The sequence below is a fragment of the Mustela nigripes genome, chromosome 17 (genome assembly GCF_022355385.1).
Source record: "Mustela nigripes isolate SB6536 chromosome 17, MUSNIG.SB6536, whole genome shotgun sequence".
NCBI lineage: Eukaryota > Metazoa > Chordata > Mammalia > Carnivora > Mustelidae > Mustela > Mustela nigripes.
This window is the reverse complement of record NC_081573.1, coordinates 50,271,104-50,294,043: the sequence shown is the minus strand read 5'-3', so window position 1 is coordinate 50,294,043 and position 22,940 is coordinate 50,271,104. Positions and strand designations below refer to the sequence as shown.

Here is a 22,940-nt window from a genome sequence, read left to right as displayed (position 1 = left end):
TGTAGGAGGGAGCTATAAGCAGGAAGGCTCTGGGGATTGTAGGGAAGCTATTTATGCCCCCAGGGCTCCCAGTTATGGCTAGATCTTGCTCTGCTCAGTCAAGAATGGCATCTCTTCAGATTCATGAGTTTGCAGGATTATCTTGTCTTAGCACACAGTTCAGTATTTCTACCTCCACCCTCATCCCCAAACTGAGTTCATAGTTCATGTCAACAGCTAGATCCTGTTTTCATAAGTAGAAAATTGCATGTGTATCTCTAGGGTTCAGACACTAAGTCAACTGCCCCATGCCCCAGGACAGCTGAGTTGTGACTTTCAAAAAGCTGAGTCATGATGTTTGAAAGCCTTCAAGTCAAGTCCAAATTCTAGTCGTTACAAAGACACATCAAAAATTATCAGCTTAGCTTTTGCCTCATAGAATGCTTATTTATAAAGGTATATCTGTTCAAGTCCCACCTATAAATTCAGAACCAGGGAATTAGGCCAGTGGATCTAAAACTTAAGCATCAGAATCTCCCTGGTGGTGGGGGAAGCTCATTACAAACAGGCCAACAGGTAGTTTGCTCTCCTTCGCCTCTTCTTGTAGCTTCTGATTAGGTTGGTTTGGGCCCCAAAGATGGGCATTTCTAACAGGTTCTCAGGAGATATTGATGCTGCTGATTCTGGCTCCACACTTTGGTCTAAGCCAGCTACTCAGGAGCCAAACTGGCATTTTTTTTTTTTTTTTTATTAACAGTTAATTGGTTCATTCAATATTTGGGCCTGGCACTGCACTAGGCACTCGAGGTATAGTGGTGAGCCCAAACAGATTTGACTTCTCCCCTTTTAGAATTCCTGTTAGGTAGATATTCACCTATAATTACACAAATAAAAATTAAATTGAAATTGAATGGTATCTAGTGCCATGAGACCATGTCAATCTGGAGTTTGCCCAATTGGGCCTTCCAGAGAAGGCATCCCTGGGAAAATGCAGAGTGAAGTTACCTAGGTAAAGAGTGGCCAGAATAATGTTCCAGGTTGGGGAACAGCATATGCAAAGGTCCTGTGGTGGGAGGAAGCCAGTGAGCAGAAAACTAGGAAGCATCCAGTTTGGCTGGAGTAAAGAAAATGTAAAAAGATGAGGCCTCAGAGTCAGGTGGGGTTTGGAACACAGACTCTGTTGGTGGGCTCTAGATCAGTGCCACGCACCTGGTGATCAGGTCTCCACCTTGCATCATGGGCTGGGTAGCTACGTTACTGTCTTCCTCACTCCTACCAAGTGTGTTCACTCCTATGGGAAGTAGGACCCTGCTCTATTCTATTACCAGCCCTCCTGGGCCACCTTCTTCCCTGTGAATGCCATTTCCCCAGGACCTCTTTCCTTTGCTGCAAGATGCCCACCTGTGTTCAGGAGCAGCCTCCCAAATGCTGGGCTGTTCACACCTTTTGGGGTACCCCTGAGGGACCTGCCCAGCCCCAAGTGCTCATTTCCTGCCTGATGTTCCTCACATTTATATTCTGTGAATGCACATTTTCTCCCACAGTCTGCCAGTTAACTAGCTGCCGCTTCTAGACCTGTTGCTCTGTCCTCTGGTTCTGCAGAAAGGCAGGGCAGCCCACATTAAGCTACTGCCCACTTCCTCGTCCTCACTTGCCACTAACTGCTCACGGCATTCTGACCTTGTAGCGATTCCTAAAACATTCCTGCCTCAGGGCCTCTGCATATGCTATCATCTCTGCCAGAATAGCCTTTTCCCAATCTCCTTCGAGCTGGCTCCTTACTAATCATCCCACGGAGAGTGGGAATCCCAGATGATCTCTAGCTCCCTTTGCGCTTTAACATCTGTCCTAAAGACACTTCTCAGTTTGCCTTGGGCTGTAATTATTCTAGTTTATTTGTCTCTTCCACCAAAATGTACGCCCCATGAGACAGGGACCATGTTTGTGCTGTTGTATCCTCAGTCCTCCTTATCCTGCAGGACACAGTGTTAGTTCTCAACGAACATTGATTGACTGTATGAAAAGATGATTAAATAAATGATGAATGGAATGAATGCAGGACAACGAGGAGAACATTTTGGGTGGTATTTCCACATTTTTATATGTGTGCCTCCTTCAAAGGAAACTCACATTTTCTGAGCTCTGCTGTATGCCGGGCATTTCAGAATTAATCTTCATGACAAGTCTGAGACAGGCACTTTAACTCCACTTGTTTGAGGAGGAAATGGAGGTTCTCAGACGCAGCGCCTTGCCCAAGCTTGTGTAACTGGTACACCCTACATTCAAACCTCAGTCCAGTTTCACTCCTGAGCAGCAGCCTTGCCACCTTTCTGAATATAAGATTTAATAAGCATTCCAATCAGTCTAACTATGGAAGCATTGTTTTAGCAATTATTCTTTGAAGAATTCTGGTTTAAATGTTGTCTTTAAAAATAAATATAGGTATATCCAGAGTTAGACCACGTTACTCCAAACAGACAGGCCAGGAGTCTTCTATTTTCAAGCTGCTTTTTTCAGTCCTAGATGATAGGAGAGGCCCAAGGTCAGGGTCCTACACATCTGTCCTAAGTTTTCCGCCACTGGACAACCACTCACTAGTGCTTACTTCATGCTGGACAGTTTGTGTGCAGAGCTGCGGGGGGCACACAGATGGGGGCTCAGGTCCCTCCCTGCCACGAGGGAGCTCGTGGATACTAGGGAAGACAGACTAAATGGACAGCCCAGGCAGTCACCACAGCTCCAGTAGAGCCAGTTGGGACAACGGAAAATCTTTCTGTTGGGAGATGAACAAGAATTGACTGGGTGTTGAAGGAAGGGCATTGTGCAAACGTTGTGACAGGTTGACCCAGGACAAGCAGCACCAAATAGGCAAGGAAGAGGCTTTGGGGCATCAACCATGATAATGAGAGACTCTGTGTGCGCACCATCTCCTTCCAGAAGGACCTAAGTGTGTCTGCCACAACGGACAAGTAACATGGAGTAGTGGGCAGGCATGGGGTTGGCATAAGGGCAGTATAGCTCTGGGCTTAGGAATATGAATTTCATCTCAGTATTAAGCATTCTCTTAGCCTCTTAGTGTCTTGGTGTCCCCATCTGTGGAAGGGAATGATGGTGATAACCCCTGCCCCAGGCTTCTCTGTGAAGCTTAGTTTGACTGAAGCACATGGAACATAGGGCCTGGCTCATGGTAACTTCTGGGTCCATGGAGCTTTTTTATTATTTTTTTCAGGGTGGGCCAACTTAAGGAGAATTCTTTTAGTCAGGGAAAAGAGTATAAAGAAAAGACGGCAAAACCTCAACAACCCAACCATGAACCCAAGTAAATGTCAGTGTGGGTGGAACCACCAACCCAGAAACCATTAGAGCAGACGCTTGATCCCCTTGACCGTCCTAGGAGAGCATGTCCCACTGTCAAGAGCGCTTACACCATGTGCCAGGCACAGTGCTGAGCACTTCCTAAGTTGTGTCTCATCGAGGACGTCCCAACCCCGTAACTCAGGGACCATCATGATCCCCACTTAATGGTTAAGGAAGCTTAGACTCCATGCGGTCAGGCAGCATACCCTAGGCCCTACCACAAGGAATGAGGAGACTTGCTCCACCACATCTAGAAACCAAGTGAGGGCCCCAGCAGCAGGGCAGAGCTTCATAGGTGGGCGGTGGCCAGCCCTGGGGACCACCACTGCCACCACAAGGCACATAGGCTCCCAGTAGGGGCTGACCAATCTGCTTGATTTCCACCATCTCAGTTGCTTCACCTGTGAAGTGAGGTGCTTTCCCCTTGCAGGATTGTCCGGGGGGCACACAGTGGTGCAGTCATACGGGTCAGCGGAGGGAGCGGACGCCAGCAGAGCCTTGCTTGTACCCGCTCCCCTTGCTGGCATTCGCTCCCCACCTCCCACAGCCTACTGAGATGTTTCCCATCCTCAGATTCCCTGCTGGGGGCTGCCCACTTTGGTGTGCCTTCTCTCTCTCTCTCTCTCTCTCGGTCTTTCTCTCCTCTTAACATTTGAAGTCCTTACAGTGAGATGCACACAGTCAAAGCTTCTAATTCTTCCACTTGGTTTTGAGCATAGACAGACAAGAGGCAAGGGACATAAAGGTGAGGTCTCTATTACAACTGTGCCCCCCCCCCCATTCTCTTTACAAGGCCAGGCCGAAGGCTGAGACCGCGTTCAAAAGAAGCTCACCAACTGACTGGCTGACAAAAAAATCTGCATCTTGAGAAATTTGATGTTATTATTTTCCCGCTCTGTATCAACACAGAGCACTGTAGCAGACAAGATCCATGCTCAGAAACCAAAGAGAAATCACTCTCCATCACTCTTGTTGCATATTAGTGGTTAGGGTTTTTTTTTTTTTTTCTTTCCCCACTTGCTCTTCATTTTTTGTCTTCATGTGCCAAGAATTTATACAAAGCTGTGATCACAGTGTAGCTGGAATCTGGCATTCTGCTTTTTTTCCACTCCATGTGCTACCATGGGTATTTTTTCATTTTGGGACAGAATCTTCATAATTATCTTTTTTTAGGGGCTCCCTAATACTCAAGAGTGTGGGTGTAGCATAACGCACTGAACCGTTTCCGAGCTGTTGCTCATGGAGGCCGGTTCTGAAATCTCAGCCTCACAATGAGTGCTGTAGTTAACTCTCCTTGTTGGTCTGTGTCGAGCACCGGCCCTGAGGCAGATGCAGTGCTGGGCTCGGCGACAGGCACCAAGTACCTCTCTCTTGCTTGTATCTTCTTCTGGATTCTTTCCTGAGGGTAGGGTTGGTGGGACGGAGGGCATGAACCCACCTGCGACTTCCTAGTCATTTTTACTGGAATCCTAGGGTCTCTGCTTAAACACACAAGGAACCAGTAGAAGTCTCATTTGAGAGAAGCTGGTGGTGAAGCAGGTCTCAGATGCTGTCACTTTCTGCTGGTCTGACATCAGCATGAATCACTGACTTGGGGGCTAGAAAGGCAGCCGGTTGAGGACAGTGAAGGGGTGAGGGCTGGAAAATTCTCCAGGGAAACCGGGGAAGGCGGGAGCTCTCTGGTTATGTACTGTCATTCATTCATTCATTGATGATGTCCTTACTTGATTTGAGAGAGAGAGAGAGCATGAGCAGGGGGAGGAACAGAGGGAGAGGGAAAAACAGGCTCCCCACCGAGCAGAGAGCCTGAGGCCAGGACCCTGGGATCATGACCTGAGCCACCCAGGCACACCTCACTGTCACCTCCTGACGCTCATTGCCCATTGCCTCCCACACCCTTCTCCCTCTAGCTGTCCAGGTCTCCTTTCAGACTCTTGAATTTACCAAGTCGTTCCTGACCCCCCAGGCCTTAGCACATGCTGTTCCACCTATTCAGAAATGCTGTTCCTTTGGCCAGTTTCTCACCCTTTAATGCTCAGCCCGAATATCATTTCTTGACAGACTCTATGTCTGATCTCCCTGTCGGCATATGCTCACCGGCACTTTGCATTTCTCCACTAGAGCATATACCAAAAGTACAAAATTGGTCAATTTTTAAAATGCTGTTTTTTGTTCTTCTTCCCCAACTAGACTCAACGCTCCATGTAGACAGTGACTCTCAAGGTGTTTTTTTGTTTGTTTGTTTTTGCCAGATCTTCTGCCCTAGCACAGAACCTGGCCCATGGCAGGCACCTGGTACGAAGTGGGTCAGGGAATGCACGAGGAAAGGATGCTTGCAAAATTATCATTTAAGGGATTAAGGGCAAAGCCTGCTGGAGGGACAATGGCAGTTCATTTTCCAGACCACAGCTCGAGAGATGCAAGTTACAAGAAGGAAGAGCTACCCGAGGTTTAGGAAAGTCGGCAGAGGTCTATCCCAGAAGTCTTTAAAATATGCCTGCCATGTCTAGAAACGTGCTGAACTTCTGACGTCTAGTTTGGAAGGTCTTTTCTCACTGGAAATATCAGGAAAACCTTAAACTCTGTGCAAATCTCTACCTTTAAAATTTAAAAACAAATCTGAAAATCCAGACCATCAGAAGACTTTCTTAAAAAAAACTCCCCAAATTTCACCTACTCTGGTCTAATTCTATCCCCTTGAACAACCAGATCTCCCATCCTCTAAGTCCTTCCATTTGGGGAAAGTTGTTTCTTTATTATGATGCAAGACAGACAAATGAATTTCTTTGTATCATACAATTTAGTGCCAGGACATGAAGAGACCAAAACCACAGCCTCGAGACGTGTCTGAATCCCGTTAGGAGCTGGGGGAAGCCAAGCCCGAGCATCAGCCTCCCCCACTTCTGAGCAGCGACAGGGGATGTGACACACAAATCATCTCAAGGCAGCTGGGTTTTCCACCTGATTCTCCGTGTTGTCAGGCACGGGGCCGTAGTTAACAGCTTCCAGACCACAGACGGAGCATGGGTCAGGTTAGAAACCCACGTTCCCCACCGTGGGTCTGCCTGATCTCCCTGCCTGCGACCTCCCCCCTCCCAGTCCTTCTCTGCACACCACAAGCGACTCTTCAAAACTCAAATCTGATCGTGTCACCGCTTTGCTCCTTCCGCGGCTCTCAGTCACACCCAGGTCCGAGGCCACATTTCCTTTGTCTTGTATGTGAATGAAGGAGAAATGAACCTCTCTGTATTAAGGTCATGTCATAGCCACTATCATAATTTAGCTTGGCAGCTTACTCACCTGCACTGTTCCTCAGTTTTAGCCTCTCCCAGATGGGGGCGGTGGTGTGTGTGGTCATAACAGGGTTGCTGAGGATTAAATGAGCTCATACCCATGAAACATTCAGCACAGAGCTAGTAACAGTAGGCCCTGATATATGTTTACTCTGATTGTTGTTACTATTATCATCACCTGCCCTCCTCTGAACGAGTGTTACTGTTCTTTAAGAAAGAGAGAGGAGCAAGGACCAACCTGGTACTCCCTAGGACGAACACCTTACCTTTTCACTTCCTGCACATAGTCTGCATTCCTGTCAAAGAGGTGAGTCACGGAGTCTTTGATTGCTTCATGCTTGAAGGTAGAAGCTGTTCCAAAGACAGTCACATTGGGGATAGTGGAACACAGCTGAGCCACAGCTTGGCCCTGGAAGTGAAATGCAATAGACAGGTCACACAGGAGAGTTACCATCCAAGAGCCCATCTTGCTGGATTAGAGCAGGGTTTCTCAACCTGGACCACTGACATTTTGTAGGCTGGATCAGTGTTTGTCGTGGGCTCAAGTGAGCATTGTGAGACGTTTAGCAGCAACTCTAACCTCTGACATGCTAGGTGCAAGTAGCGTACCTCAGTTTGTCTCCAGATGTTTCAGAATGTCCCCTGGGGGACAGTGTCTCCCTTGGTTGATAACTACAGCAAAACCCCAACACCAAGACTTAACAACCATTATTTTACCACACTGAATCTCAGGTTCCTCATCTAATTAACAATAGTGGTACATATTCCATAGGATCTTGGGGAGATGTCTTAGCCAGGATCCCCCAGAAGCAGACCCTGTGGCAGGGATTCGAGAGTCAGTACTTGATCTGGAGTATGACCACAGGAAATACCGGGGTATTGAGACACAAATAGAAGGCAGCCAGTAAAGGGTATGCTATCGAGTCAGCACCCACCCTGGGTAAATGGAACTCCGTCCCTCTGAGGCATTCTCTGAGCAGATATAGAATATACCTCAGAGTTATCCCCAAACACAAGGTGAACAGACTGGACTATTTATTCCCGAAATTTCCATCTGCCATCAGTCAGGAGTTGCTCCTGCAGCAGTAACTCCCAGGTACGTCTGGCTTGTTCTCACAAACCAAGCACGCTCCCACAGCTAGACAGAAGCCCGAAGCACACAACCTGTAGCAGTGTCGCATGCAGAGAAGCTACAGTGACAGCATCCAATCCGGGGCACATTAAACAAGACCATGCATAATAACACAGGCTAAACGCTGGCCCAAAACACGACACTTAATATAAGTTACTCAATAAATCTTAATCCTCTGGTCCCTTTCGTGGCTGAGACGGTCAGGCATACAAAGAAAACGCAAATGCATAAGGTTTAAATGTTGAATGGTCTAAGAGCAATCACAGACATCGTTAGGAGTGGGTGATTTTTCCACATCCTTTTTCAGTATGGTCAGAAATGTAAGTCATTGGACAAAATACAGTGATCATGTGAACCCAGAAACCTTCCAGCAAAAATCCAGTTTGCTGCTAATGAAGGTGCATTCTTAAAACCAAGTTTTCTTTCCAGTCTTCTGTCTCCCTTCTCAAAGAGGCAGGGATTATTCTACCAAAGGCACCTGGGATATTAACTTCTGCCTATCACTTCATGATGTGTCTTCATGTTGGTGGACTAAATCAGGTTGGCAGGTCTATTTTTGGAAATGTTATTCTTCCTAACGCTGGCAATGAACGGCAACATTGACTGAATCCTAGAATGTCAGACGTAGAAGATCATCCAATTACCCCCTCCCCATCATTGTTCCACAGATGAGGGAACGGTGACTCAGAAAGGTTAAGTGGACCCAATTCTTCGGAGGCAGATCGCGATTGGAAGCAAGGTCTCCTAACTTCTGGTTCTTGCCATTTTCTGGAATGCCATGCTGTCTACTTGTTTTGACATTTTAAGCTAAGAAGACTTTGAAGCTGCTGCCTAAAATAGACATGTTACTGACTTGGGGGGGAGGTCAGCATTTCAGAACATGGGCATGAACTTAAGACTCCAATCAGGCTATCATTCTCTCTTCTAAGAATACCTTTGACATTTGGTTATTATTATTTTTTTTTATCACTTGATTTTAGAGAACAAAGAGGGGACTTTCCTTCTTGGTGAGTGGAAATATCAGCACTCCATGTTGCCGTCCTCTGAAATTGAGCAGGGCTTGAGCTAACCTCATCTGTGCTGGGATGGGAGATTAGAAACAGTTCCAGGATCTGTGTGGTCCTTCCAGCCCACGGTCCATAGACCACCATGACATTCATCTACTCAACTACTTTTTCAAATTCCTATTATGTGCTCGTCACACTAGGTTACGGACGGATGCAGGAGGACCAGAAATGACTGACATGCCTCACTGTCTATTCTCTGGCCCCAAGTCCCCCACCAAGCCTTAGATTTGTGTATTGAATGACCACTTGGTGCCGGTCTCCACCTAGCTGTCCAAAAACAGCACATCACAGTCAACTCATCTAAAACAGAACTCTTAGCTCTTTCCATATGAGTCACTCCTATTGCTTTGCTGGGGCTATTGTAACAAAATACCACAGACTGGGGGACTTAAACAACAGAAGTTTTTCACCATTCCGGAGGCTAAAAGTCCAAAATCAAGGTGTTGGCAGGGTCGCTTCCTTCCAGTGGCTGTGAGGGAGGGGTCTGGTCCGGGCCTCTCTCCTTGGTTTGTAAATGGCTGTCTTCTCCCTAGGCCTTTTCACATGGTCCTCCTCTACCACCACGGATTGACATTCACCGTGATCCCAGTGCTATGCGACCCTCATTCCATGGTGTCCAGCCTATGTCCAAATTTCCCCTTCTTACAAGGACTCCAGTCACAGCGGATTAGGACCTACCCTCATTTCAAACTTGACTACCTCTGTAAAGACCCTACCTTCAGAAGGCACCTTCTGAGATACTGGGGGTTAGGACTTCAACATATGGTCTCGGTGGGTGGGGGGGCGCAATTCAACCCATAACGTTCCTCTGTCTGCATCTCCTGCCTCAGTGGCTGAAACTGTACCATTTACATATCACTAGGCTAAAGTCAGGAAGCCGGGGTCACCTGACTCTTCTTCCTCTTCAGCCCCACATCCGGTTAGTGCATTGTTTCTACTCTCGTCTCTGTGACTATTACTTATTCGTCTGGGTTGTTGAACTTCCTTGTCTGGACGATGACGACACACTTCTGGATGCTGGCTGTTCCTTGTGTCCTTGGCACCGTGGGCAGAGTGATTTTTCTCAGACACAACACTGAGCATCTCACTATTTGTCTCAAAACTTCCCAGTGCCTGCCATGGCTTGCAGAGTGAAAAGCACATCCTTAAGTTTATCTCAGGCTGGGGCTCTGGGATCTGCCCCCATCTGCCTCAGAACATGCTAGAACATGCTGTCCCTCTACTTTTCCAGCATCCACTCCCTAACAGAACAAGGCACTTGATCAACCACAGATTGAAATTCACCACGATCCCTCATTCCGTGGTGTTCTCAGAACGGAACTTTCACCTGACTTTGCTGAGGAGGAGACTGGGTTTACACACCTGCTCCCAGGCCACTAGGGTAAGATGGCAGACCTTGATCTGCTGTACTCGCCAGCTGAGCAAACTCGAGTAATCTGTCAGTTCTTCATGCATCTCGATATGCAACGTGTAAGGCTCTCTGTGCTCTAAGGGCCCTGTTTGACATAACGCATCCAAGGCCTTAGCCTCACAACAGTGAACGCTCCGTACTTGCCATCACTGTCCTAGGAATACCATTATTTTTTTTCTTGCTTTTATGTCAGCAGTACCTGATAGTATGTCAGCAAATCTACCATCCTGATCTCTTGAACATATCACACTATTTTAACATGGACACTAGGTCCTCACATGCTGTCCCCTACCTGTCATGCCTGTCCTTCCACTTCGGTCTTCAGAGCATGACCACTCCCCCTTGGGCAGCTCCTCTTCCAGAAATCCTTCGCAGGCAGGGTCACTTGCCTCTTTTTGTGCCACCATACACTTGTGGTTCCTTCCTCCAGGACCAGCCACCATGGCCTTCTGGACGGGGGCTGCTGAGTGACCCATCTGTGAGCCCCGTGAGGCCAGGGACCATGCCATATCTGGGTCTGTACCTCAGTGCCCAGGGCAGAGCCTGGCATCTGACAGGTGTTTGGTAACACTTGTCCAATGGATGCATGAGAAACGACAGGAATGTGATGTAATGGGGGAACCCCCATCACTTCACAGATTGCCATTTCTTTAGCCTTGCACAGTAGGTGTAAAGCACAGGTTCAATTAATATATAGCATCTGACCTGAGCAGAACCTCACCGCTTCCATTTTTAAGGAAAAGATAGGTGTGGCAGCACAATGAGACCATATTAAGTAAGTGGGTTACTTATGTATTTATACAATTATATAACATAATACGTGAGTATTTTATATAATATAAAATACAGAAATAAATACATAATATGTATAATTAGAATAATATGAGTATTATGTGTATATATGTATAATCAGTATTATATGCATACATATATAATATCTATTATAATCTACTTGTAATATATAATTAGTGTAATAGTACCTCATCACATACAATAAATAATTAGCATAATGCACAAGTATTATATATAATATTATATCATAATTTGTATTATGATATAAATCATCCTGGAGAGAAAAGCAAGTTCGGTGGACACCTGTTTGTAGCACCCCCGCTTTGAGCTCTCTGTTAACGCACTAAGGCAAGGAGAGGCCCTTGCAAGATCCTCGGTGATCTAAAGTAAATCATACTCAGCATTCTATAGGGAAGCAGGATGTGTGCGTTCCCTCACATTTACAGAAAATCTGCACTCCCCCTTCTCCAAGTCCCAAGGTGAGTGCTGCATCAGCATCTAATTTATCCTTGTTTCTCCTACGTGCCTACGAAATAGCATGGACTCGATAAACATTGGTGGAAGACGGAATGAATTTTCAATAAAAAGGATTTTGCAATTTACCTACAGACCCAGAACATAAAATGAACAAGACAATCCATTCTCCCAGCAACAGCAGCAAATGGAGCTTTGCACATACTTGTTTTTTAATTGATCTTCCTGTCCTTCTTTAGAATGTAAGAATTCTGCAGCGAGCATTTGCCTTCCTTGCCTGTGGCAAGTACAGCAGCTGCCGTTCCCTTGGCCTCACTGTAGGCCAGGTACCGTGCTGAAGGGCTCCGTTCAACCCCCAAACCACGTTTAGAGTAAATGCTTTTATTTCCTGTTTATACCTGATCATAGGGATTCAGACGGGGAAAGGAACTTGTCCAGGGTAATCTGGCTTGTAAGTGATAAGGCCAGGGGGTCAAATTCAGGTCTCCCTGACTCCAGAGCCACTCTGCCATTAGTCTGATCTGTCCAGCTAAGCCCTTGGGTCGCAGACATGGAACTGAAGACTTAGAGAACCCTGGGTCCTTGGCATCAATCTGGAAGGCTTCTCTGAGCTCCTCTTAAAATAGCCCTGTCTCAGGTTCATATGGGTTAACAGACTTCAGCCAGCTCAGTCGTAATTCCAGGGCTGCCAGGGTCCCCCAAGTAGTACGCAACAATGAGAAATCCAAGGACAGTATTTACAAGGGAGTGGTTTGGGGTCACTGGAATCCAACCCTTATCAACAGACTAGTGGTTCAGAGTAAGATCCTGTTCCAGAAAAGCCAGGCACAGCAGACAAATGACTGGAGGAGCAAATGCATCTACAGAAAAGGCTTAGTATACTGAGTGGTACATACCAAGTACTCAGTAAATGGCAGGCTTTTGCTTTCATTGCTCCGGGATTAGGACTGAGCTTGGTAGAAATTCTGGGTTCCCCTTCAGTGGGAATGTAGGATCGTGGATCCTCTCAATGCACTGAAATTTAGAAATCAGCATCACAGACTCAACGGAGAAGACGCGAGGAATGGATGGCTTTCTCTATAACATAAATGACATCTTCCTCCTCAGATTTATTTCCCATCATATACCCTAAGTCTAGCTTCGGCCATTTGGAAAAATGCTCAGTCTTTGCTAAGGGTCACCCCTTTCTCACCACAGGACCTTTGCATAGAACCTTTTCCCTGTCTTTTCTCCTGTCTGGTGTCTAGTCATCCTTTGAATCTTGGTTCCTCTGCTACTTCATGGAGTAATTCATTCCATCACTGGGGCTAGTTAGTAAGTGCCTCTAATAGATTAGACATTGTGAGGGGTGCTGGAAAGATAAAGGTTAGCAAGTTATATATGGTCCTGTCATCCTGGAGCTTGCATTCTTGTAAAGACAACTATTTTAATAAAATAAGTATAGAATTAAAAGTACAATGATACACCTAAAGCAGGAGGCTGAGAACACCAATTTCAAAGACTGAACCACTGGTATAAGACCACATTTGTACACTACATTTTCCCAAATGTACAGAAAACGAGAGGCATGTGCTAAAAAGGACATGTGGGGGAAAGAATAGATACAACGGAAAGTAGACTTGGTCTCTATGTCCTCCCCAGTCCTAAGATTCCCAGTGCACACTGACCGCTTCTTCAGCTGCTAAAGAAATTCTTTTTGAAGAAGCCTCTCAAAAAAGAATGCAAGTTTGCTCATTACCCTAAGTCTGGTGAAAAAAATGGAGCTTTCTTTTGCTAACTTGACCACTTCTGAGATCATTCAAAAAATAAGATTATGTTTATCTCTTCCAAAAGTTGTCTTCACTTTTAACAGCTACCTTGTGCAGAGTCAAATAATGGAAAAGAATAAGCAAAGTGAGCTTGTGAAAGACCGACAGGATTCCTCGGGTAAATAGCAAGGAAAGATTGTTTTCTTCCAAAGAATTGTCAGTTTCTCTTTTCATCTTCATCAATGCATAGAGGCCCTTAGACTGAGAACGCTAACTGAACATTTTTACAAAATCTGGTACACTGCATACCAGAGCTGAGCTTTTGCTTTTCTTATGACAATATAGATTCCCACACTGGGTTTAGAGACAGGTTTAGAACCATTTATTTCAGATCAGTGCTGTCATTCGCTGTTCAACAATTCAGTCGACTCGATTGTTATAAGGAGAGGAAATCCAAATCCCACTGTGGGGGCTGATCCATGGGACTCGCGATCAAAGGCAGCAAAGAATATGCCATGTTCTCACCAAGTACACTCTAAGAATCAGGTTTCTTTTTCTTTATCTTGTTTGCCCTGCAGACCTGTTGTTCTGCCCACGACACTCCCTTTAACATACATGTGCGGAGAATTGCGACAGCAAGGAGCCCCAGCAGCCCCTCGGCTGAAGGATGAGAGAAAAGGAGGAATCAGTTGCTCAAGATAGAAGTACGGACATTTTTTTTTTGGTTGTTTTTAAATCCAAAAAAGCAGTAGACACATTCCAGGGAAGACATGGTAGATAGTATCTTTATTTCCTACTTTTATTTATTATACAGATCAGTGCTTCTCAGTAAGTGGTACTGGAACCAGGAACACCAGCGTCCTCTGCAGGCTTGTTGGAAGGTGACATCCCCCCCTCAGGGCGGCCTGGGTGGCTCAGTCGGTTAGGCATCTGCCATGGGCTCAGGTTGTGATCTAGGGGTCTGGGATAGAGCCCTGTGTTGAGCTCCCTGCTCAGCAAGGAGTCGGCTTTTCCCTCTCACATTGCCCCTCCTCCCACTCCTGCTTGCTCTCTCTCTATATAATAAATAAATAAAATCTTTAAAAAAAAGTCTCCACCCCAGACCTCCAGAATCAGAAACTCTGGGGTCAGGGCCTGAGATTCTGAGTTTTCACAAACCTTCCAGAAGATTCTGTCGCACCTCACATTGAGAACCACTGATACATATCATCCTTAATGGCACCCACTCTGCTCCACATGATTTAGAGGCTGAGCCCCCCCCCCCCATGATGCTCAGAATATCTCAATCTCAGATATTTTATTTAAAACCAAGGTGGGGCCTTGTTATTAATATATATTTATAGGATTTATAATTCTATATTTATATTTATAACATGTAGCCTTTACTGAGGTCCAGCACTCTATAAGTTTCCCTTCTACCAGTGTGGTCAATGATGGTACAACCCCCTTTTCCTAGTTGGGATTGACATCACAGCCCGTGGGTTTGCAATGTGGGACCATATAGATCGGGCATGACTCACACAGTCTTCTGTGAGTCAAAGATGCAAGGAGAGAAAATAATTCGCCATCCCCATTAGCAGGGTCTGAAGTTCTGGACACTTGGAGAAATTCAGCGCCCCCTGCTCCGCAGGGCTCAGCGCTGCCGCTGAACATCCAGGTTTTCCAAGCCATTCACAGCTCTGCCCATCTGAGACTGCAAGGGTGAATATGTAGACCTTTTCCCCTGCCTGTTCTGCACTGAGCTCATTCCGGGGGCGCACAATTGAGACGCAGTAGGGCAGAGCGGTGACGAGCGAAGGTTTATTTATTCCACCTCATCTGCACACGGAGTTTCCTGTATGCCGGTCAGCGTCTCTATGCTTCACAAACACAGCTCCTCTGATCCGCATCACAGCCTCCAGGAGGCTGAAGGCTGTTTCGTCCTCATTTTCTAGATGAAAGAACTGAGGCACAGAGCAGTTGTGTAAATGCCCAAAGTCACACAGCAATACCAAGACAAGAACTGAACCCATGGTGTCTGGCTCCAGGACACTTGTGGGTCTGCAGACTGAAGAGAGAGAGAAGGAAGGGGAACCCTCTCTTACTGGCTTGTGACTCTTTGTCAAGCCCTGAAGGCACTTCAGACATCTCATTTTACCCTCTCAACATCATACTCCCACCATGAAGACAGGCTCAGAAATAGGCACAGAAAGTAAGTACTAGCAACCAGAAATGGTGGCATTTAGACCCAGACCTCCTTGTCACTAAGCCTGAGCTCTTTGTTCTTGACCGCCAGTAGATGGAACAGAAATGAAACACATCAGAGACTACAGAGCAACCTAAAACTCCTGGCTCCACACCCGATTCAGTCCTGCAGCGGCCACCTGACCTGCAAGGTTCTGCGTCCTCTTATTTAAATCAGGGATGACAAAGTCTACTTCATGAGGTCAAGTGTGGAACTCAGGAGACAACATAAGTGATGTGATTCCCCAAGGTTGATCCAGAGCAGGTTCTCAATAAGCAACTTTTCCCCATTGCCCTCCAAAGCCGCCTCTTCCAGGAAGCCCTCCTTGGGAATCCCCAGAAGGGGTTAATGTCTCCTGCTTTGCCCCTAAGGTCACACACATCTTTTACTCCATGCTGTGATGATTCTTCCCTCCCCTCCCCCTCCTCGCCCATCTCCTCCCTTCCTTTCTTCCTTCACCTCTGTTTCTCCTTTTGAGAAAATATCTGTTTTTGCGTCTCCCACCAGGTGTCAACTCCTTAAGGGGAGGACCACCTCTTACCGCCCTCTCTATCTAGCACATTGAGCCCACTGCTTAGTTCCCAGTGATGAATGCAGGAGAGAGCAGTAAACAGAAGTCTGGAGAACAAATAGCAAAGGTCAGAGAGGACTCTCGAGGTCGGAGGGCGATCCACGGCTGGGACTGGGGATGCTTTATCCCTCCACTGGATGCGGACAAAGTCTACCCCACACCCATTCGGCAGTTACAACTTTTTATCAGAGATGGGGGGAAACTTACGTGCCTGCCAAGAATAAGTATTTTCTTGTTTTTCTATTCAAGCGTACGCGTGGAAAGGGGAGAAAGGGAAGATGAGGGAGGGGCAGAGAGAGAACACTAGGGTCAAACAGGTGTGACCGGAGAAATCTATTTCTCGCAGTCACCAGAGCCTTATTCTACTTGGATCACAGCCTTGGTTCCTCCTAGCTCAGTGTCTTGCGGATGCTGCCCAGGTTTCCCCCCCCCCATCCATGCCCACCTGCCAGTAGAGGCCAGCTTCTCAGAATCTGGTCACCTCTGGGGACAGGGGGATGTGCACCTGAACCGATTGGGCAACAATGACTCCCATGTCAGGCACAAGCCCAGCTCCCCTCCCGATGCCTAAAGCCCTTGGTCTCAGCATAGCGGGGTCTCCTAAGTACCGTGCATCACCGAGCACAACACACCGCTTGGGGACTGAGGGTGGAAGAGAAGGGACTTCAGCGTCTCTGAAGTTCCTCCTAGGAGGTGGTCCCGTGAACACAGGGTCCAACTGAGAGGTTGCACTAGTAGCAGCTCAGCCTTCTGCTCTGATCCAGAGGGAGGCCAGTCTTGTATCCCATCGTGTGTGCTTGAGGGTCCAACAACATGGTGCCTGTTTGTTTGAGCAAAAAAGGAAGGGCAGCCCCAAGGCAGGGGTTGGGAGAGATGCAGAAGTAGGGCCTTAGGGAAACAGATTGTATGAGGCCCCGTCTTCCGAGCAAGACCTGAAATAGGCTGGTTCCAAAGGGAGCCCTGGACACACAGGAGCAGAAATGCTGAGTCCTGGGCCTCCTGGGTGGCTCAGTTGGTTAAGCATCTGACTCTGGATTTCGGCTCAGGTCCTGATCTCAGGGTTGTGAGATTGAGCCTTAAGTCGGGCTCCATGCTAGGTGCAGAGCCTGCTTAAGATTCTTTTCCTTGGGGCCACTGAGTGGCTCAGTGGGTTAAGCCTCTGCCTTGGGCTCAGGTCATGATCTCAGGGTCCTGGGATGGAGCCTGCTTCCTCCTCTCTCTCTGCCTGCTTCTCTGCCTACTTGTGATCTCTGTCTGTCAAATAAATAATAAATAAAATCTTTAAAAAATATATATTCTCTTCCTCTCCGTCTTACCTCCTCCCTCTCTCTAAAGAAAGAGAGGAAGGAAGGAGAGGATGCTAGGGAGGGAAGAAAGAAGCCCTGAGTCCTAACCCTCCTGCCATTTCAGCTTGAGTTGCTCGTATTAGCAGGAAGGGCCAGAGCACAGCATCTCCAAGGGCCTTCCGGAAGGAGCTCAGCATACAGGGCGAAGAGAATAGGGACTTTAAAAATACAAACTTGGAGTGAGATTAAAAGGAAAAGCCTATACATATTTAATATATACATCTTCATGAATTTAACGCCGACATCCCTTGAAACTCTCAGGAAGCAAGGCCACCAACAAATCCTACATGCTCCCACTTAGATCAGGAATCTGAAACACTCCAGGTCCACAGAAGCAGAGGGTGGGGAGGGGCCGGAGGTGGCAGAGTGGAGATGCATCAAAGGGTGTATCAAGGGGTGCGTTGGTTTCAGTTACGCAAGACGAATGAGTCCTGGCGGGGTCCTGTACCTCATAGAGCCTCTGGTTCACAGGAGTGCACCGGCCACTTACACATTTGTGAAGAGGGCAGAGCTTATGTCCTTCTTCCTCTGTCCTCTTTGTTTGTGAGAACATTTAACATAAGACCTTCTGGCTCATTTCCTGTGGCATAATGTCCTCCGGATTCATCCATGGTGTCGCAAAAGGCAGGAGAGCCTTCCTGTTCATGGCTGCATGATACTCTGCTGCCTGCCTGTACTACATTTTGCTTACCCATTCATCTGCTGAAGGACATTTAGGCCGTTTCCGTGTCTTTGTTACTGTAAGTACTAACTGCAGTGAAGGTAGCAGTGCAGATAAGGTCCTGATTTCAGTTCTTTTATTTGTTTTTATTTTTTGTAAGATTTTATTTCTTTATTTGAGAGAGACAGACACACAGAAATAGTGACAGAAAGCGTGAGTGGGGAAGAGAAGGAGAAGCAGGCTCCCTGCTGAGCAGGAAGGGCTCAGTCCCAGGACCCTGGGATCAGGACCTGAGCCGAAGACAGACGCTCACCGACTGAGCCAGCCAGGTGCCCCTCGATTTCAGTTCTTTTACATAGATACTCAGAAGTGGCATTGCTGGATCTTAGGGCAACTCTATTTTTAATTTTTTCTGGAGCCTCCATAGTGTTTTCCATAACGGTTGTACCAATTTGCGTTCCTACCCACAGTACATAAGGGTTCCTTTTCGACCACACCCTCGCCACACTTATCCTTTGTGTTGTTTTTGAGAATAGCCATCCTAGCAGGTGGCAGGGGGTGGGGGGGTAGGGGTATCTCATGTGGTTTTGATTTGCATTTCCCTGCTGAGTGATGATGAGCACCTTCAAGTGAGGGAAACCTGAATCTGAAATCTTGCTGTCCTACTGCCGGGCTGTGTGAGTTTGGACAGATCCTTCACCTCTCTGGGCTGCAGCGGTCTCCTCCGTAGAATGGAGAACGAGCTAACCCTGTAGAGTGTTGGTGAGCGCAGACTAGAATGCTTAGGATAGGGCCCGGCCAACAGTCCAATTTAGGGCCGTTCTGTTCTTCCCACAGGAAAGATTGCTATGTGCTGTGTTAGGATCTCAGGCTGTGAGTTCCAGGCTCTACAGCTTCTTCTCGGCCCCTCTGGGATTTATGACTGTCAGCTGCAGGGCAGGTAGCTAGGTAGCTGGCTTGGAAGGGTCTGATGTCTGGCCACCACTCCCCACTCCCCTACCTCCTGGCAGGCACAGCTGGGAGTTCTGGCAACTGCAATGTGGGCATCTATATTGTAAAGTTTTTGAATTTTCTGTAAGTTACATGTTTTGGCATCTTAAAAAATCTTTCTGGCTGGGGCGGGCGCACTGTCCTTCCCTGGGCGAGCCCATCTTAGAAATTAAAAAGAGGCTCAGTTGGGAACATGCCATCGATATGCAAGCTCATGAACCCAGAGCCAGACATCCTCTCTCTGGTCTATATACCCCAGAGGCAATATTCCTCTGCCTGGATCATCCCAGGGCCAGATTCCAGGGAAACAGAGACCATCCCTATAGCCCAGACCCCACTAAAATTATTCACACTAGCCTAAGCTGCCCATACTGTTCTGCCTTGCTTTTCCATAGAAACCCCAATAAAGTGCATCTACTGTTGCTGTCCTCTGCCTCCTGAACACCCTGGGGTCTTTCCCATGTGGTCCTATGTGCCCCCATGTCTTTAGGACCTGTGGGTATAATAAACCTTGTTTTCCTGAGCCTCTCCTTTATCTCCTCTTGTGGCCACATCTGACTGACCATCTAATATAAGAATACAAAACAGCATCCCTCTTTTGTCCCCGGGATTAAGTGGTTTTGTGCAGTATACAACTTGCCCAACCGCACATGGTGACCCTACTACGCAGCCCTCATGGGGATCATAGTCTCAAATCTTGGGTCTCCCATCAGTACTACTTATGAACTAATGGAAACCACGGGTGGCCATAGGCCAATCCCTAGTTCATAGACTCCCACATTGCCTGAGACTTGGATTCCAGCAACCATGTGACTGGAATCCCAGCCAGGGAGCCAGTCCAGCCCACCAGATGGCAAAGTCTCCTTCACAGGGCTCTAAATCATGGTGGGGCAGAACCACTTCCAGGCTGGCTGCCTTCCACACAGTGCATCTGGATAAATTTCCTGGATGATTACATTTGCATGGTGGGATGCCGGATTCACATTTCTAGCCAAATGACAATTTGTACCTGCAGTTTGGGGCTGTGGTTTTGATAAATGCGTGTATTTCTACCAAAACCTTGTTAGGTAGAGTGATCATAGAATTTCTCCTCTAAATTGGGATATTCTTTGAGAGTAAAGGGGGGATACTATTATTACCTTTCCCCTTCCAAGAGGTATAAACTGGAAGTGCCCCCAGGCAGATCAGATCAGCCTACATATTAGGGTGGGCCCCCTAATATTAAGTCAAGGAAAATCAAGGTGGCGGGAAGAGGAGAGCATGGATGTCGGCCTCTGCGGGACTTTGATCCTTGGGTCCGCCACTCATCACCTGAGGGACAGTGGCCCACTTATTCTGAACGGACAGCTTATCTTTAACACTGGGATAACACCTACCTCACAGGGTTGAATGAGTGTTAATAGACACACACAGAGAAAGCTCTGCACAGGGTCGCATACCAAGCAGGGGCTTGGGAAGTATATGCGTGCGTGCCCGACTCCCAGCTTTGCCCATCAACTACATTGCTGTGCCCCAACTGTAGAGACTGGGGAGACGGGGTGCCTCAGCGCCAGGCAGAATGGAAGCATCTTCACTCAGATTTCAGTCTGCCTGCATGCCTGCATGCCTTTTCCCGAGCGTCCCTGTTCGTTGAAGGCACCTCATTAATCAGAGCCCTGGACAGGAACAGGAGCCTGACCTTCTGATCCCGTCAGCAGCTTCGCCGGAAAGCAACTGCCCCTGGCAAGAAATACCCGAACTCTCAAAGCACGGCGCCCCACCCCACCTGCCCTCGGAGATCACAGGTGGAGACTCTTTCTGCAGCGTCAGACCCCTGGGCCGAGGTTCTGAACCTGGCATTGCAGAGCCCATCCCGGCAGCAGGTGGCATCAGATGCCTCTGGATGAGAGCGCGTTTAATCTTGGGGCCTGAGGGGGTAGGAAGTGCAGAGGCCAGTGTCTAGACGGCAATTCCACGGGGATGCTCAGCCCCATCCTGGGCCGCTTTCGGCCTCTTTAGCCTCAGACCCGCTCTCTCTAAAGAGCAGCTCTCTTCCCAGAGCTTGGGAAGTTCCAAATCCATAGCAAACTTTCAAAGTTCACTGACTTTCTCTGCAAACGTAGCAAGTACGAAATTATTCCACACTCGATCTTGTGTATCAAGGCCTCTCTCTCTTGCTTACAGGGACACCACCAGGTCCAGCCCTAGGGCTTCAGTGGCCTCTGTTGGGACCCCACAGTCTTTGCATAACACCAGGCACACAGAAGGTGTCCATAAAAATGTGGGAACGGATGAATGCAAGAGGATCTCATCCCATTTGTGCTCCTTTGGCACATCTCAGTAAGGCAGCATCCTGGTCCTTTCATGGTTTGCTTTTCACAGTCCCATCAAGTTCACGTTTATCTGTTGAAGCGTGCAGCACATAAATCAGGGCGTTGTGCCCTGTGCATACTGAATGTGTACCGCGCACTACGCAGCAGCGTTCTGGGAATACTAGCAGCAGGCAGAAGGTTCTGGACATGGAATGCCTTTGGAATAGCCCTGACTATATTTAGCAGCCATCTGGAATTGGGCGAGTCATGCGAGCTTTCGGAACGTTAGCTTCCGCACATGTGCGTGCCAACAGTGCCCACCTCTTGGTGGGCCTGAGGAGTGACAGATGTGATCCCGCGAAGGGCTGGGCATCCTGCCTGCTGGACCCCTCTTCCGTTTCTCCAACAAAGTCTCTGGACCAGGCAGTCACACATGGTGGGACAAGGCAGGGCGGGGGGGCATGAAGAGCATCGAAAGCCTAGATTTGGAGTTTTCATTTTCTATGGATGTTATTAGTCGGTGTCCTCCACCCACCCATGTGGGGCAGAACGCCGGACTCTGCTCCCAGTATGTCCTCCCAGGAAGCAACCTGATGAGACAGGAGTGGAGAGTGAATGGCCTCCCCAGTTAGCCAGTCTGTTCTCAGGCAACTGTGTGGTTCTGCTCATTTACATGGAGCTGTGGGAAGCCTCCCTATAGATTTTGTTCCCAGGAGGCATGGCCCACTGACCAACACACTTGGGGGTTTCATAGCCTGCATTACTGCTCTGTTGATATTCCTAACATCATTCCCACATCCTGAATCCTTCCCGTGTCCAGTCCCTCCAATTCTTGTCATTGGCAAATAGAACTCTGTCCAATGGACAAGGACCTGTAGGATGGAAATCCTATGAAACGTGTCATGGTGGGACCATCTCCCTCCACCCGAGCATTGGCAGTTCTAGAAAGTTCTATGTTCACAACCTACTATCGTATAACCAAACTCAAATAGATCAAAAAGATGAGGAGAGCCTCCCAAAAGTTGGGAGAAATTCCACTGCTACTCAGTCTTGGTATAACAACATCTCACAGTCTCTGCAAAGGCAGCGCTGTCATCCTGTGGTCTCCTGGGTTTCGCCACCCGATTTTAGAACTGCTCGGTGGCTGGTCAGGCTCTCTTTTCATGGCTGCATAAGACAGATTCCTTGCATGGCCCTGTAAATGGGTATTTTTCTTTAGGCAGCCGCATCATTTAACCTTCTCTTTTACACACAGCGAGTTGGATCACGTGACCTGCCGTACTTTAGAGCTCTCTCCAGTCCACACTCTGGTGGGCAGGCAGGCTGTTTATCTTCCATTGGAGCAAAAGCGTGCACATGGGCCCATTATTGCCAAGCTTCTAGTGCCTCACTGGGACTGTATGAGAGCAGCCCAGTTGTATGTCGGAAGCATGGGGGACAGAGGGAGAGGGGGACGGTTTGGCTTTTGACCCTCCCACCCACAAACCCACTGCCTTTGGCCAGTAAATATTTATAGGTTGCAATCAGCAAAGAAGCTGAAGGTAAACCCCTCCCAGGTTCTGAGCTTCCTGTCTGCTTCCTCACTCCCAAAGAGCTCCTGGCAA

General features: G+C 47.7%; 1 protein-coding gene across 1 annotated transcript in view; it reads right to left on the bottom strand.

The window, feature by feature from the left end:
- Positions 1 to 22,940, bottom strand: part of VAT1L (vesicle amine transport 1 like) — a 133,553-nt gene that overhangs the window by 68,899 nt on the left and 41,714 nt on the right. Inside the window, exon 4 of the mRNA XM_059382098.1 lies at positions 6,896 to 7,038. Coding sequence (XP_059238081.1) covers positions 6,896 to 7,038 — 143 coding nt within the window. The remainder of the gene's footprint in view (positions 1 to 6,895; positions 7,039 to 22,940) is intronic.